This window comes from Varanus komodoensis, unplaced genomic scaffold (genome assembly GCF_004798865.1).
Source record: "Varanus komodoensis strain SLA01 unplaced genomic scaffold, ASM479886v1 scaffold6_4, whole genome shotgun sequence".
NCBI classification, from domain to species: Eukaryota; Metazoa; Chordata; class Lepidosauria; order Squamata; family Varanidae; genus Varanus; species Varanus komodoensis.
The window spans coordinates 3,196,463-3,214,616 of NW_025336347.1; the positions used below are offsets into that span (position 1 = coordinate 3,196,463).

Sequence of the window (18,154 nt, forward strand, 5' to 3'; positions counted from 1 at the left end):
TCCTGGCAAATAGATGGGGAAGAAATGGAGGTAGTGACAGATTTTATTTTCCTGGGCTCCAAGATCACCATAGACGGGGACTGCAGCCAAGAAATTAAAAGATGCTTGCTCCTGGGAGGAAAGCTATTGCAAATCTAAACAGCATACTAAAAAGCAGAGACATCACCCTGTCAACAAAAGTGCATATAGTCAAGGCTACGGTTTTCCCAGTTGCAATGTATGGCTGTGAAAGCTGGACCATAAGGAAGGCTGAGCGCCGAAGGATTGAGGCCTTTGAGTTGTGGTGCTGGAGGAGACTCCTGTGAGTCCCTTGGACTGCAAGGCAATCAAACCAGTCAATCTTAAAGGAGATCAACCCTGACTGCTCTTTAGAAGGCCAGATACTGAAGATGAAACTCAAATTCTTTAGCCACCTAATGAGAAGGAAGGACTCACTGGAGAAAAGCCTAATGGCAAAAGAAGAAGGGAATGGCAGAGGATGAGGTGGCTAGATGGAGTCACTGAAGCAGTCGGCATGAGCTTAAGTGACTCCGGGGGATGGTGGAGGACAGGAAGGCCTGGAGGAATGTTGTCCATTGGGTCGCGATGGGTCGGACACAACTTCGTGACTAACAACAACAATGGTACTTCCAGAAAGAAAGCTTAAGTCATACCTATTTTCCCCCAAATTCCACTTCCTGACGGATAGGATGGCATTAAAAAGGAATAAATGTCTCTATTCATCTAAACCAAGTCTTTTACTTGTATGGGACTTCTTTCAATTTACTTCTCTCCTAGCTGCAAAGAGAATTTTGGAATCTCAAACCACAGTTTCCCATGATTTCCATATTCATTCAACTGTGGTTTGTTTAAATTCTAGCTGATAAAAAACCCAAAATTAAAGGACACAACTGGAATCCAGTTTGTTCACATTAAGTAGAATGTAAACAAACAGTTCCATGTATTTGGAAACAATGGAAAACTGTTGTTAGTCTAAAATAAAAAGCAAACCTTCATCTTGTCCTCTCTTGCATGACAGAGAAGAAAGAAAGAGGTCTGTTTGCATAGAAGAAAACCATGATTTCTAGTTACATCTGAACCAAGTCACTGTGCAGCTGCACTATCAAATAGGATTTCCATTTCCTCATTACTGGATGCAAGTCCAACCTAGTAGTTAAAAATATACATGTTGCTTCATGTAGTGCTCTTCCCTCACAGAGGCAATTTCTGGATTTAAAAGATTGAAAGTATACCCTCATTTCAGATAAACAACCCATGTATAAATTCCTTGAATAAACCGTCTAAAACTTCTGCATCACACATGAAACTGCCATTACACCTGATAGTGCATTACTTTATTTGATACTACTCTTTTCATTCCAAATTAGTCTAAAACATTCTAATTAAACTTAACTAGCATCTATCCACCCACTCCTCCCTTAAAATATTCACATTCCATCAACATAGCATTGGTCTAATTTTGTGTTTGAACACATTATTCCACCTCTCACCCAACTCACTACACACATTTATTGTTTCGTACAAAGATGGCTGATTTTAAAAAAATATATGATACAGGTGTTTCAAACACGGGCATTTCTAAATCATCTGTGCTTTTTTTTAGGAACAAAGTAACGCTGCACTGCTGCCTTGAATTTAAGGTAGACTATATATTATGTTTTGCTGCTATATGCATGCTTTCTCACCACTAAAGCAGAGCAGCTTATGGAAAGTGAAAGATCCTTCATACCAGTTCTGAATATAATGAGCCATTACATAAGAATCTTATGGCAAGATCATTGCTATAGGACCAAGACAAGAGGTCCAACTACTCCACCATTTTGTTTCAGGAATGGAGCTTCTGAAAACACTAATGAGGCATAGAACATGGGTGGCTACCTAAGACCTTCCAGATGTTGCTGAATTTCAACTCACTTCATTCCTACTTGTTGGCCATACTAACTAGTCCCAATAGAAGCTAGAAATAACAACATCTAGAAGTTGCCTGCTCCTAGTATAAGAGAAATTGCATCTGTGGGATATGCTTGGGCCAGCCTATAATACTGTTACAGTCCCTTCTAAGCAGGAGTCATCCTTTATAAACCAAAACCAAGTGATGTGTCAGTGAACAAGTTCTAGTGAGACTATACAGCTGCACTACTAATTCAATTACATCCCCTTACATCACCACTGATTTCATGCTTTTAAAAATGCTAGAAACAATGAGCAAATTAATGTTTTTATTATTACAGTGGAGCCTCGAACTTTGAACTTCCCCAAGTTCGAACTTTCCACAGTTTGAACACTAAAATCTAGGTAAGATTGTTCCAAAGGTTAAACAGTGCTTCTAAGTTCGAACTGCAGCCGCAGTGAAAAAAGTTTCAATGCTTTTTTGAATCATTTTCAATGCCTTTTTGATCATCTTCAGTGCCTTTTTGATCTGTTCTCAGAGCCTGTTCGAACTTTCTCAGAGCCAAAATAGGTATTGTTTAGAATCTGGGAATGGGTTAATTCACTTTCCATTATCTCCAATGGGGAACACTGCTTCAGACATTGAACAATTCAAATGAATTAAGTATGAAGCATCACTGTATTAAAACAGAATTTGCCTCAAAAGAGAAGATCATGTTGTTATTCTTTCTAGTCCAAAGAAAAGTTGCTGAATAAAAAGTTGCTTAACAATATGAAAGAACAAACAGCTCCAGTGATCAAGTCAGGCATTTGCAACTGAAATGTCCTAAAGGAGGTGGACTTTAAATTCTCAAAAAGCGGTTGAGTGCAAACCAGGGTCTGTCATTGGTCTTCCCACCATCTTTTCTGCTTTTATTCATCTAATACCAGAATACCAGTTGAACGAGAATTCAATTCCATACACCCGAATGAAAAGAAGTAAAACTATACAAACTTCCTAACAGTCACAAGATAACCTCACTGTGTACTCTCAGGTTTATGTGCAGCTCTTATCTTGTACAAGCTTGATCTGAGCAGAATGGAGCATTGCCTGAATGTGTAAGTTGATGAATAAGGAAGTGTCTCACCTCTGAACTTTTTAGGAGGGTTGTTAAGATCACCTGTTTCTGGCTGTACAACACACCTGTCATCCACAAGTCTGCAAGAGAGAGAAAGGAAGGGAGGAATTAAGATCACGGCAAGCACATTTAGAGCATTATCATAGCTGAATCTTGATCACTGAACACAAATTATTCAGATATCAATTTATGAACCCTTTCTAAGAAACAAGTTGTCCAAGGGTGAGAGGCATCTGTTCCTCACTGCCAATCTCCATGAATTCATCTGAACATGTGAATGAGCCTATACTTATACAGGTCACATGTGCAAAGGGGCTCTCTCTGGCACCTTAAAAAAAAAGAGAGGAAAAAAAAAGAACAAGCACTCAAACATGTATGAATTTATAGGCACACTGATTCTATCCAGTCCTTAGACTGAAAATAATAAGCACTTGTTGAAATAAAGGCACAGGAGCCCTGCTGAGCTCTGGGCAGCTGGCTTTTTGCTCATCCTTCAACATCCTGCTGCCCACCCCACTTCCTGAAACTTTCTACCTGAGGGTTTTTGTTTTTCTGAAATCAAATTTCCTCCTTCTGTCCATACACCCCCTTTACAAATAGGAGTATCCTTGGGAGACAGGTCCTTTAAAGACATATAAACAAAGAGAACATAGGGTGTAAGCAAATCAGCCTATTCACTTTCTTTTTGTCCTGTGGGTCTGAGCCCTGGATCTTTTTGGTACCTGAAACAGAAAAACCTTGCTACATAGGTGGAGAAAATAAAAAGGAACAGCCAGAAAGAAAATATGTTATGATGGGAATTCATGCAACATGAAACACCATATACACAGATCACCATATATATATGAAGGAACAGGATGTGAGCATCAAAGAGTTAAGTTGTTCATTAACTGGATCTTCAGTCACATTGAGAAGACTGATGAAGGATGAACATTAGATGCAACAGGCAAAATATTCAACTGATTCCAAAAACAGAATTGAAGAGATGGATGGATGGAGTTACAGGATGCAGATCAGGGATGGGAAACCTCAGGAATGAAGGCCAAATTCAACCCTCTGAGGTCCCCTACATGGACCTGCACTCTTCCCCTGGCCTTGCCCTTTACACCAACAACCAACCACCAATCATTTGGTGGCTTTCCATCTTTTGTACAGTTTGCTCCAATCTAAACTGCTGCTTGCTGCTATTTGCCCAGCTCAAAGGAATAACAGCCAAACAAAAGTTCAAAATGAAATGAAGTTTTATTTGCTCAGCAAACCAAATAGCCTCAAATGGCTAGAGAATTGGAGGCTCAATGGTAGCTTCTCAGACTGAAAAAAGAGAATGATTGGGGTACCACAGGGTTTTGTCTTGGACCCAGTATTCTTCAACATTTGTATTAATGACTTGGATGAAGAGGCACAGAGAATGCTGATCATATGTGCAGATGATAGAAAATTGGATGGGATTGCTAATACCTTGGAAGGCAGAAACAAAATTCCAAGTGATAGGCTGCAGAGCTGGGTTGAAAACAACAGTATGTAAATAATGGGGACAAATGCCAAATTCTACATGTAGGAAGAGGGAACCAAATGCAGTTACAAGATGTGGGAATACCTGTCTGAATATAAGTGAGAATGATCTTGGAAGTGTTGTATATCACAAGCTGAATATGAACCAGCAATGTGATGGCATTTCAAAAAGATTATTTATATATATATATATGTGTGTGTGTGTGTGTGTGTGTATAATAAATATATATATTTATATTGGTGCTGGCTATTCTCCACTCAGCACCCATCTCAAGTACTGTGTCCAGTTCTGGGTCCACAGTTTAAGAAAATGCAGACAACCTGGAAAAGGTTCAGAGGAGAGCAACCAAGATGATTGGGGACTGAAAAAACATTATGTGAGGAGAGACTGAAAAAATGGCCATGTTTAGCCTGGAAAAGATATGACAGGGTCAATAGCATTTTTCAAATACATGAAAGGTTATCATACATGAGAGAGCCAGGATCAATTCTCAATCATGCAGGAGCATAGTTTTATCCATTTTTCTCAGTTCCCAGGCCCCACCAAACACCCAATCTTTCCTGGGTGCACAGTCTTCCAATCTCCTGCCTTACCACTTCCATTGTACCACCTCTTCATCCTCTTTTGGCAAGGGTTCATTTCCCCCACTCTTTATGCTTACATTAGTTCCACAGGAACTGGCATTCTGGACCATGAGCTCAGACAGGACTGGAGAATCTGAGACCCTTCATCTAAAGGGCCTATAACCACTACTGCCTATGCCAGCAAGAATAGATGGGAGTTGTAAACAAAAACATCTGAATAGCCAAAAATTGCCCAGTTCTGTTCTAGGAAATGCATCCACTAAGCTAGTCATTTTTCTCCTTTGAAGTGTATGTCTTTCTATATAACAAAATCTGTAAAACTAAAGTCTGTGCTTCTGAATTTAAATAAATATTTGAATTAGTTTTCCTGTTACAGAAATAGTTGCCCCCCATTTTGTTGGAAATCAGTACATAAAACTGCAGTGTGCACACCACACAACTGGTAAAGGTCCCTTAATTCCTGGTCTGTTGCTATATCTGTATGCATATAAGTTTGTGTGTGTGTGTGTGAATAAGCAGTGAAAGATAAAGTAATGGAGGAAATATATACGCCATCCTGAATTCCTTGGAAGAAGAATGGGATAGACAGACAGACAGGCAGACAGACAGATACCTTCATATAAAAAGGAGAGGGACTAACATTCACACTGGAACAATCTTAATTAACACAGTTGATATAACAAAGTAAATAAGCAATTTTCTCACTATTAATTCAAATCTTAATAATATGGGTGAGCACTCTTGTGTCTTTAGAAACAAAGAACAAAAGTGAAGACAAGCAAGGTACCCAAAGAATAGGCTGTGGAAGCTTGAGCAAATTATTACAAAAGAGATGCAATATATTTTCAACTCCAAATACTAGTCTGGGTTGACAATTATATTTACAGGCAACTGTCACTGAGACATTCAAGCAGCTAAAACCTTCCTTCAAAGATACTCAGGAAAAACTCAACTCATGCAAACATTAAGCCAAACTTCAAGAAAATTATCAACTGCCACCCAAATTGAAAATTCAGTCATTTCCACTACCCTGGACTCTTTGAGTGGGTTCAGAAAATGCAACAACCCATACTCAAGGGTTGAGTAAATGTTGCAGTTGGCTACTTATTGAACCATGGGTTGTTCACCATGGGTTGTTATCATGGCTGGGTTCACACAACATGATAATGTGAGTTTTGTTGGTGATTAGTTATCATACTGAACCACATTTCACAACCTAACAACAACCCATAGGTCCCTTTCATGGGTTGATCATGGTTAGCACATAGCTTGCTACCATAGCTAGTTTCAGAAATCATGTTAACACACATTTCAACAACAATCGACGGTTCCATGACAACTGTGGGTCATAACTTTGTCAGAACCTAGTCATTGTTACTCAAAGTAGCCATTTTGGAACAAAAGAATGTCAAAGGCAAATTTCAACAGAAACTGGTGACCTGTAAGTTATCAAGAGAGTTGCCTTTATCTCCTGTGGGTTTACTACTGTGATGAAGCAGGATACAGTCCCCAGAGGCTTAGGTCACAACAATATATTTGTCTTTAACGTATCACAAAGATGGTTATTGTTTTGACTCTTACCATATGATCCTAGAAGGGACCTCCCTGAAGCTGGTGAACCAGTAGGAAAAAACCATCTATAAAATTTATTTATCTCTAATAATTTTGATAGTAGAATAATTGGACCTTTGTTACAGATAAAAGTTACTGTTGATTGCTCTGGGAGGTCATTACAAAATATACAACTAATAAATGACACAGTGTTAATAGTCAGCCCAGTGGAAGAATTCCATGTTTATTAGACATTGAAAAAAATCAAACCACAAAAGACATTCGATGGCAGGTTTCTCTAGAATGTACATTCCACAATTAAAGCTTAGTAAAATTATTTAGCAAAGTTAGTGAAAATAAACAGAGCTGCCATAAAGGTTCACATGCCATATGCCAGTCTCAACAGGATAACCCTTACCTAAAGCTTAAAAGATTAGACAGAGATATTCAACAGAGGCCACTTTGGGACAAGATTTCCACCAGTGGCATCTTCAGCTCTTTGAAGGCCCTTCAAAACGAGCCTTTCGCTCCTTCCCTCAACCTTCTCCCCACCATTCTCTCTAGCTGCTAATGAGAAGTAGCCAAACAAGCAGGGCACACGTCCTTTAAAAGCAGCAACTCCAGAAGGCTCTTGTCGGTGGGGCCTTGCTGGGATGCACATCCTTGGCCTTTGATCTGTGCCTTGATTTTCATCTCAGTGAAGGTCCTACTCCATGTCTCATTCTGTCTAAATTGGCAAGTAGGCATGACTCAGAACAAGGCCTCTCCAGAACTTTTCACACTACATTTGGGTAGAGGTCATGAGTGCTTTTCAGACATACTTTGCTTTGGAGTAAAAAGAAGGAACACAAACACACACACATGCACACTTCTTGCCCAGCAAGTATGTGCCCAAATTCAACCTCATCATGTTATACATTTATAACATGTCTAACATTTAGCAGACGGCATATTGCCCTCTTCAGGCACTTTCCCAACAGTTTAGGGTGACTGAACAGGTCATAGCAAAAAGGTCACCTGTACCACAAGCACTTATATTCCTCCCTCCATTCAGCTGCCTTCCAAGGCTTTAAAGAAACTCTGTCAGTTGTCAGTAAGATCTGGGCACATCCCTGGAAGAGCAGTAACCACAGCAGTAACTGCTCTGAAAAGGAGCTACAAAAGTGGAAGCATTAATAACTGTAATTTTGGGAGGAGCTAAGACTCAGGGAAGTGTTGAAAAGGTGGAGGTCACTGACTATAGTCAGTCTTGCACTTAAAAGTTAGATGATTACAATTGCCAAGGGAAAGATATCGCCTTGCCTCTTTTAGTAGGACACATGCTTCCTAGATTTTTTTAAAGAACATTTTAAGGATCACTCCCCAGAAATTTCTTCTATTGGACCAGAACAAAAGCAGAGAGTTGTTTCTAAGTAATGGTCTAAAAAACAAGCAGCTCTAAGCTTCAGCTCTTTGTCCAAATTGAATGTAATGCACATGGAAATAATAATAATAATAATTATTATTATTATTATTATTATTATTATTATAACATTTCTATGCCGCCCCTTGCCGAAACCTCGGGGCGGCTTACAACACGATAAAATACAATGAAATACAATAGCACATAATAAATTACCATTAATTACAAAATACAAAAAATACATTGATTTACAAATATAAGATTAAAATTATCAGTATAAATTAAGTAAATAAAAATATAGGAGGAGAAAGAGAAGGAAGAAGAAGTTGCCCTGGCCAGATCATATGTTTTAACAATTAAAATGATGTTTAAATAAAAAGGTCTTTACCTGGCGCCGAAAAACCAGTAACGACGGTGCCAGGCGGACCTCTTTGGGGAGTGAATTCCATAGGTTGGGTGCCACCGCAGAGTGGGTGCCACCGCAGAAATATATTATTATTATTATTATTATTATTATTACATTTCTTTACATTTCATATATATATATATATATATATATATCAGTGCCATATAGCCCTGGCATTACTATACAAACTTGGCTACCTCAAGCCTCATTTCACAAGCCACTAAGAAAAAAATCCATTCCACTGAAATACCCTCCCCTGCCGCCTTCCAGGAACAATACCAACACTTTAATCCTATAAACATTCATCTAGATGTAGATACCATGGGACACAGAAGAACTTGGTTTCAATTAAGTATGCTTAACTGTAAGCTAGTTGAAGTTAAAATCAATTCAGTGAGGGAATGTGTGGGTCACATTATGCACCCATGTGTAATCCTAAGGAAATTTTGTTTCCTTCAGTTAGCACATGGATCTCCAAGACTAAGGCAATGTTGCTACTGGCAGTTTGTTTGTTTGTTTTTTAAAGAACAAAGCAAGTATGGAGTTTGCATTTCTAAAAACTAAAGTATGCTTTCACACTGAATATTCAGTTTCCTCTTCCAGCACTGCATCTGAAGGAGTGGTATTTGTCAGTTCATCATTTCCATTTTATCTCAGGCTTGCAATTAGCTACTTGCCTGGCCACCTGTGGCAAATTAAAAACTTTCCCCAGGAGATCATGTGAGGGACTGACACAGATTTCCTTCCCATCATAAGACACTAGATCTAAAGTTCAATTGGGAAGCAAAAAGCCCCTATTATATCCTTAACCATTCTATCGTTAACAGGATTTTAATACTGGCTTTGGGCCTAGAAAACAGCCTACACTCGGAGCGTCTGTACACAAGACACATACTGTATGCTCGGTAGTTTGCAGCTGCTTTACATGATGCTGCCATCATCCATGAAGTCTTGCATTCTCTGCAACCATTTCTGCAGCTTTTTTAGATTGAAGAAAATGTACTACTGTTTAGAGATGGTGGGAGGAGCCAGACCCTCTCATGTATTTGTGTAATTCCACTATATTGCGGCACCACCTTGTGGTTATGCAATGGAATATAGAGAAAGACAAACAGAAAAATCCTGTTGTTTGTAATGGAACCTATCTTAATCCTGGAAAGCATCTGTTGAGAAGCCTTGGGTCTGTACACACAGAAGATGGAGTTGGAAGGTTAAGGCTTTACAATGGAATACAAAACAGGACTTCTGTCATTTTAATAGCTGCACATAAGAGAAATTTTAGCTTCTGCAGCTTTTGTCACCCTTACAGTGCTGTGACATGAAAAGCTAGAGCTGCTTAAATTCTCATTTCTACATGGTATTAAAAGTATGTAAGTCCATTGCATCTGGCCATTCTCTCATCAGAAAATCATGAGGTGGGTGTTAAAGCCAAAGCTCAGAAACTTGGTAAAGCTCAGAAAATAAGTTAAGAAAAAATGTACATAAAGCAAATAGACAGACAGAAAGATATGCCTTGTTCCAAAATTAGACCACAGGCAAAGGAGTATTTATTCTAGGCAAACAAATGATAAAAATAAGGATTACACAGCATGCATAGCACTCAAAGGCAATTAGGTATATTACAGACTAGCAACTAAAACCATCAGATCACTTTATTTGGAAAAACAGAAGCAAGGCTGTGATTAAGTAACAAGCCAACATCTCACAGGAATATGAAGCAAGATTCCACCTCAGAGAAATATTTACTTGAACAAAAAAGCATTACTGTGTGTAGCTATATTCATTTCCCATCATTCATAAGCTCTTAACATGAAAGCGTTTGCACAGTAGTTTCCACAGGATTCACTAACTGTTAATGAAGTATAGGATTCCGTAGAATTTACACTGTTGCCTTGAAAAGGTTCTACTCTTAAATGCAGCCAATTTTTTTTAATGAAATTAAAAAATAAAGCAGTACATGTATTTTTGGTGTTTGGGTTTTGGTCATGTCAGGTACTAAACACTGCTTTAGAATAAAAAAAAAACAATTTTAATGAAGAAAATGAGAATCCAATATTCAAACCTAATTCAACATACTTGTTTAGTAGCTCTACATTTAAATGGCAAGGCGCCATATTTTCCAAGATAACCTTAAATGGGAATATTTGAGTTCCAAAGTTACATGTTGCTCCTACAGGAGAATGACTGCAGCTCAGTGCTTTGCTTACCAAAGGTCCCAGGTTCAATCTCCAGGTATGGCTAAGAAGGAATCTGCTGCTGCCCTTCTGTGTTGTACTAGATTGCCAAAGGTACGACTCAGCTTTAAGTGGACCTTATGTTCATATGTCTTGCTCATTAGTCTGTGAGACAAATTTTGCTTTACTAGTTCCTTGAAACCCTTTCACAAAATCCACTGAGGGTTATCATCATCAACTGATCTGGCAATCGTATCAACACATAGAGTAAGCAGCAGTGCATAATTGCTTTGCCAAGGCTCTGCAGCCTTCCCCAGACTTCCCTCTAAGAACAATACTCTTAAACATTTCTTTTCCAGTTAAAAGTAAGATTCAATCATCTAGTGAATTCAAGTTTAAAAGAACAAACCATCACTTGATACTCAAGCAGTTTTGCAATAATAAATGAAGCAATGATATTCATGCGGATAGTTTTGGTTCAAGAGACTCTTTGGAGGAGAAAAGACTCCTTAAGATATTGGAAGACAATTAGCACATCTATTTAACTTTTCCATTTTGCTTCAGTGTCTCTATTTTTTATAGCAGATAATGTACTGCAGTTTCAATAACCACTTCCTTCCTGTCTTCACTACACCAAGTTCCTCTTTCCACCAGACTTCCTGGATCCAGTTCTCCACCTTTCTTGAAGTTTTTCTCTTATTAGTGAAACCTTCCAAGTAGCTCAGTTCAATCTGGTTCAACTGGATTTTCATATACTTTAAAAAAAGAGGTTGTTTTGAAGGATGCTGAAACCAGCTGGCTTCATCACAAGTACCATAGACTCAGATGGGGAAAGGCTAAGAGTATGCTGGGATCAACAGCAAATGTGACGACGCACGTGCAAGGGAACCAGATGCTTGCAAGGGGAATTTGCCAAAAGCTATGACTGGATTCGCACAATCAAGGAAAGGGGAGGGGGAAGCAATGCTGGTTTCTCTCCTGCACCCTGTGCATGCCAGTTGCACATTGCCTCATTTCCATAATTACCCATGTTTGGGTACAGGTTTCCATGACATCTGAACTTGACCAATTTCTGATTAATGGAGTTTTCATGGAAAGCTAATTTGAGTTCACGATTGGGAAAGAAAAAGAATCCATGATGACTTGTGTTGGCAAGTGATCAGCACATGCAGAGTGGGAAAAGGAAGCCAGCATGGATTCCTTTCCTTCTCCCATTATGTGAACCCACATTAGCTTTTCCATGTAGGCTTAACAGAGTCAGATATTGGTCAAAGATGTTGTTCAGTAATGCTGTATTATGAGGCTGTGCAGTCCAAGCTCACACAATACTTGATTTTTTGTAAATTTAAATTATATATGTTTCCATCATGGCTTAGCTACTGCTTGGGAACATGTTCAGAATGTGGGAACATGGTAACTCATTGGATTGGAAAACTGCAGTGTGTGTTGCATACTTAAATATGTCCATATACATTTGTAGAATGTGCACTGACAAAACAACCAACTGAACTCAACCAAGACCTGAAGATTGTTTTAAAGATCAGGGATAATATTTATCCTGGTTGTATTTGAGATCTGTTGCTGGAACTTCACCATGGGATCTTTCAAACCCAGAATCTCATTTTGCTACAGAGAAATGGAGGTCTGGTCAGGAAGCTTGTCATCTAAAGAGACTGTCTGCAGCCTGAAATAATTATGCTGTTTTTTAATTTTGTCTTTTGCAACTTCTTTATTTGATATTTTAAAATGTAAACACATTGAAGACCTTGTCAAAAAGGCAGTATAGAAATATAGAAAAATGGAAGCTCTTAGGCGTTTATTGTGTTCCTATGCCCTGTGTAAAATTTTGTTCATTCTTTATTACCTTTCTAGATTCTCTTGTTTTCTATTTTCTAATTAATGGCAAGACCATTGTCAGTTTCCTTATCAATCCCTCTTTCAAAAATGTAGTTATCTACTAGAACTGTAGGAAAAAAATAAGTGCATTTTCTCAAGAAAAGTTGGTGGCTAACACTGTCTAAACTATATACCCATTACATAAATCATTTCTCAAAAGTACCTCTTATAAAAAGTAGCTTTAGATATACATATTGCATCATATTTAAAAATCAACAACTCTTTCATCAACTTTTCTAGCTAACAATGCTCAAAGTCCAACTACCAACCACACTCACACGCAGTGCTAAAACTAGCTTTGGCATAAGAATGAACCTTCAAATTCAGTGCTCCCTCTTCATTCACCTTCCTGCTATGAGGCAGATATTGGAAGCTTTTGTTCCTAGTTACCATTACATTAAATTATGATTCATATTAACTATGATTTGTTTAAAGTAGCCAGCTTTATAACCAGTAGGTTTGAAATTGGTTTCTTTCAAATGAAGCACAGGTTCATCAGATTTGGATGACATAAGTCATACTGTTGTTAATGTAAAGTGGAAACACAGGTTTCAAAAATGCTTGCTGCATCTATGCCAGAGGACAAGGGTGAGTGCATGGCTCATAGTAACTCATTCTCATCACACTAAACTATGATTTATCTCAGACTGATTTTTAACCAAAACTACCTATTAGCAAACACCGAGGAAGGAGAGGACAATTGAAATACTATGCATCTGCCATACATTCAACTCTGAGCTTGTAAAAATGAGGGGTTACCCTGTGATTGGTACCAAACCCAGCCAGGTCCTCATCCTCTGGTTTGGCACACTACCACTCCCTGAATCCCATTATTATATAAATGATACCAGGCATCAAATAACTTGGCTCCTACTAACATTAAATGTCCATACAAAGCCAGTAAGCCCCATCACCACTCAAGCCATCACACTTCCTCAATCAAGAACTCTTTCTAAGCAACAGAATCCATGGACATTGCCATCTTTCTTTGGCCTACATTGCCAGTTCTTCATCCATATAAAAAACTACATGATATTCCTCCATGACCGCCTCCAGAAGCAATGAAATGCAAATTGTTAGGGGGCGGATAATCCAGGAGTTATAGTTTTAGTGGAGAAAAGAACAACCCAGTATTGTTAAACACAGAATGGTGACATCGTCTTTAGATGATTAGTCCCATCTAAAGAAATTCACATCTGCTGTGTAGGAAGATTGTTACCCTTACCCCAAAGTGCTGATAAATCCATTGGTTGAGCCTTCTGCATACAAAGAACAAATATCTCCAATATGCAAGAAGCTTGACATCTTGTCGGACATCTCTGGCTTGCTGGCTCTAAGGGAGAGAAAAGAAACTCATTAGTATTTATTATGCACGGACATTTCCCACATTAACACTTTGGCAATGGCTAGTAAAAGTGAAGTGTTGCCAATTGTTTCATCATAAAAATACAATTGCATGGACTAATGTTAACTAAACATATATCTGATAAAAAAAAGGAAATGAAAAACAACAAATTAATTAGGCCTTAAATAAGTCACCTTAAATAAGTCATGACTGAACTATATGTTAGAGGCTTTTAAGAAGCTCATGAAGGTGCAATCCTATGCATGTTTAAAGAGGGAAAAAATCTGACAATTCCATGCTGGCTGGATCATGCTGGGAGTTGTCTAAATATGCATAGGATTGCACCCTTAGGGAACAATCCAATGGCAATAAAAGCTTAAACTGTGTAACTCCTAGAGGTAGTGGGTTGCAGCAGAGTTTACTCAGGCATGTCACAGCCAAGGGGGTTAATGCTTATGCAACCAACAAGTGCCAGCTTGCTTTTCTTTCCTAACATTGTGGCACAATAGAAATCTTTGCATGATGTTGAGTATCTTCTGCACATGAAGTGATAACAATACCACTTTAAGTCCATTTCAGTTCCAGGTTGCAACACAAAACATATGGAATGGGGGGGGGTGACTTCTGCAAGGTACTGCAAGGTAAATTTAATAAATTTAAAAAGTGCCATATTTCTTCCTTTCAGCTTCTCCGTGCATATTTAACCAATTTCAGCTGCAGCTTTCCAGCTAGAGAAAGAGCTCCCAGGCCCTGATGGCCTGCCCACAGAGGCAAAAGTCGAAAGACATTTATCTTTCAAGAAAACCCACTGAAACGACTGAACTGATCAGTTCCCATGACATGATGGCCCCCATTTTGACCTCTAGTGTTTTACTACAGTGATCTAGATTTGCTGCTGTACATGGTCTTCTTCCACTATAATAAGGCAGGTTGAATTGAATGTAATACTGGGACTTAGCAAAGAGACAAACAAAATCCCACACACTCTGAGCAGAATCTTGGGGTGATGGTAAATCAGTTTTGATCAAATACACCACCATGGTATTGTTCAGCTCCACTTTGTTCTTGCTGTCTAAGGATTGCTTATTAATAATTCCTTCCCTTTCACCCCCCGGCCCCTTTGTTTTGCAAAGTTGACATGGGAGCAACCGGAAGAACAGACTCTCCATTTCACTGCTTTCTCAAGAATAGTAATCATAGCTTGCCAATAATTCTCTGACACAGAAATCTCGAATTCAGCAACTGACTCCAAAAAATGCACACTATATTATATATACTAAGAATTACTAACTATAATAGGAATCATAAAACACACTGTGGTAGTTCATGAATGAATCCTATGGCTACTTGGGAAGACCAAATTGCATGGATAATTCTCATCTGATCTGCAACTTTCTATAGTGCTACCAAATGCATGGGGGGAATACAGGGGCCCCTACCGATGTGTACAGACTCACGAGGAAATCTCATACAACATGGAACTGCACAAGAAAACAGCTCCGCCCCTCCTGGTGGCACTCATGACACTCTCTCAGTACAATGGGCAAACAAAGAGATGAGGACAGATATATTAGTAAGTGCTGTTAACACAGCATTAATGAAAATTATCTGGTGCTTAATGTAGCAGTGCAATTCACTGCATTTCTTGCACTATAAACCCGGCTGTCAATGCTTTCACTTTGCTTCTGAAAACTGCAGGGGGGAAGAGACTCCAGTAGGAAGTCTTAACATAACAATAAAGAAAGGGGGGGGGAATCAAATATATGGACCCTAGAACTTAAAAACATTAAACCAAAAACAGTAACAGTATATTTGACAGTGTTGCTACTGTATGAGCATCCTCTATGTAGTTTTACAGAAATATAGTCACATGGCTCTGCTTATTCATTTTCAACCTCTGACCACACAGAGACCTATGACTAAAAATTTCAGGAACAAGCCCACTCTTTTTCAGAAGTATGCTCAAGTATTCAACCACCTCTTTTGCACTCCCTCAACCTCCTAATGTTTTGTGAGCTGCCCCAAGGCTTCGGCGAATGGGGCAGCATAGAAATTTTCTAAATAAATAAATAAATAAATAAATAAATAAATAAATAATAAGAGCTCAAAACAGAGATGCAGTACAAGCATTGAGATTATTTCTTCTCTTGGGAGAGAAATAGCTTCAATAGCAGGAAATCTGCACAGATTGCAAAACATACCCCTGACTTTGTAAATAGGATAACTGTTCCAATCTGATTGAACATTAACTTATTTACAGTGCAAGGTTCTGATTAAGCTTATTAAGCCAATGATGGGCAAAACCACTGCATGTTTGAAAAACACTTTACTCCTACACACGCGCGCGCGCGCACGCACACACACACAGTAAAACTACTTCAACTGCTGCTTCCCCACAAGGCTCTTGATACCACAGATACCTAACAGGTAGCCTTTCTCAGAAGCCAGTCAGCAGGATTATTTTGGCATTAGGCTTGTAGTAATTCCAACTGCACAAGCTTTCCCATGTGTGGCAATTAGAAACTTGTGACTGTTGTTTGCCCATGGACCAGGACTGAATCATGTTTTGACAAACAATTCTTTAAGAAAATCTTTACACCTCTTTTCATTTAAAAATGAAATGTTGAAGAAGTCCAAAAATTAAAATGAAAATTAGGTCACATGAAACCAAACCACAAAACAGGAATAAAATCAAATGTCATGAACATGACCAAGGCTATGAAAATAGCTTGAGTTATTTGGATGGCTATGCCCAAACAAAGAGATCTATCCCTAGTTCTTGGCAGAAACATGCCACACTAAGATCTTACCAAGTAGGCTTAATGGGAAGCAATCCTACATGGTGGGCACCACAGTGGAGAAAGCCCTGCATGGTAAGGCAGGCCTTCCCCTGAGAATGTAAAAACTAAGGCAGCCCGTATAGGAGAAGACCATCTCTTGGGTGAGCCTAGTCCCAAGCTGGATCAGGGCCTCATCAGCCATCAATAACATTCGGAACATGTCGCATTTGTTATTTATAGGCAGAACTTTATGGTAAAAGAAACACACACACACACACACACACACACAGAGAGAGAGAGAGAGAGAGAGGAGGGTGTTCCATTCAATAATCGAGTCTCCGCATTCTGCACTAGCTGAATCTTCCAAACCAATCGCAACAGCCATCCCACACAAATTGTATTTCAATAGTTCAATTCTGAGATTATCAATTTTTATCTGTTACACTGTTATATCACCTAAGTGCTGAACCACAACAAACATTTTTAGTTGCTATTTTTCATTGTTTGCAGAAAACTACTTCAGTACAGTTTTACATCGGAACAGAAATTTCCCACTGCCACTGCTGCAATGACTGAGCCTTGGAGAATGCAGGAGGTCACTGTTACTTACTTCCGTTAAAGGCAACAAGAATCTTTCTTGGCATGTTATCAATGTGCTGGGAAAAATAAACATGTCCAGACTTGCGTGTCTGAAATATTAATATAAATCTGTGACATGACCTACTATATAATGAGTTATCTTCTGCCTTCCCCCAGCTTTTCATGGATTTACAGGAAGGCTCCTTCACACATAAGTTACACAACACAACACAAACTATTTCACAGCAGCCAAAGCTAATGCTTTTGCATCCTCCAAAGGCAATGAACCAAAAAGGTTGCATAAATTACCTGACTGAATATTATATTCTGTCAGCTGAAGTGTTTAGGATTAAGGTGTTAATTTACAAATTTCTGTCAGAGCTGAAGACCAATAGAAAAGGGTCTGGTTTTAATGGAAGAGTTGTTTAGAAGGTATCTTTCACTTTTATATTAAGCCTCCCCCAATATAAACAAAATTTTTATAGCAGCATGATTCATGCATATGAAACCCGCAGAGCTGTGTTGTGCATGGGCTTTCTTTAATTTAAAAAACTGTCCTTAACTGCAATTGTGCGCATTCTGAAACTATGGAATTCAGCACCCTTTAACCCTTACAGTTATGAAAATAAACACTGCTCACATTCATTTTGGACTGATCTCAAAAAACTGAAGCAGGCAAAAAGATAGGTAAGATCATTTCCAATGGTAAAAACATGGGTTTGGGTTTTTTGTTTTTTACCATTTTCATAAGTTCAGACTTATGCAGATATATTCATCTTTGTGTATTTTGGTTGATTTTTTGGTATTTTGGCTTATTAGTTATAGGATTAAAAGTAGAATCTTGAGGAAGTGTTTTGACACATATTTCTGTTGAATACTATGAACAATTCCACACACTTCTAGACTCTAAGAAGCA

The 18,154-nt window shown here is 38.6% G+C and overlaps 1 protein-coding gene across 1 annotated transcript in view; it reads right to left on the bottom strand.

Moving 5' to 3' along the window:
• ITPR1 (inositol 1,4,5-trisphosphate receptor type 1) overlaps positions 1 to 18,154 on the bottom strand; it is a 267,869-nt gene that overhangs the window by 217,808 nt on the left and 31,907 nt on the right. Inside the window, exons 2-3 of the mRNA XM_044451697.1 lie at positions 13,760 to 13,867; positions 3,018 to 3,088 (exon numbers count right to left, since the gene is read on the bottom strand). Of these exons, the coding sequence (XP_044307632.1) occupies positions 3,018 to 3,088; positions 13,760 to 13,867 (179 nt within the window). The remainder of the gene's footprint in view (positions 1 to 3,017; positions 3,089 to 13,759; positions 13,868 to 18,154) is intronic.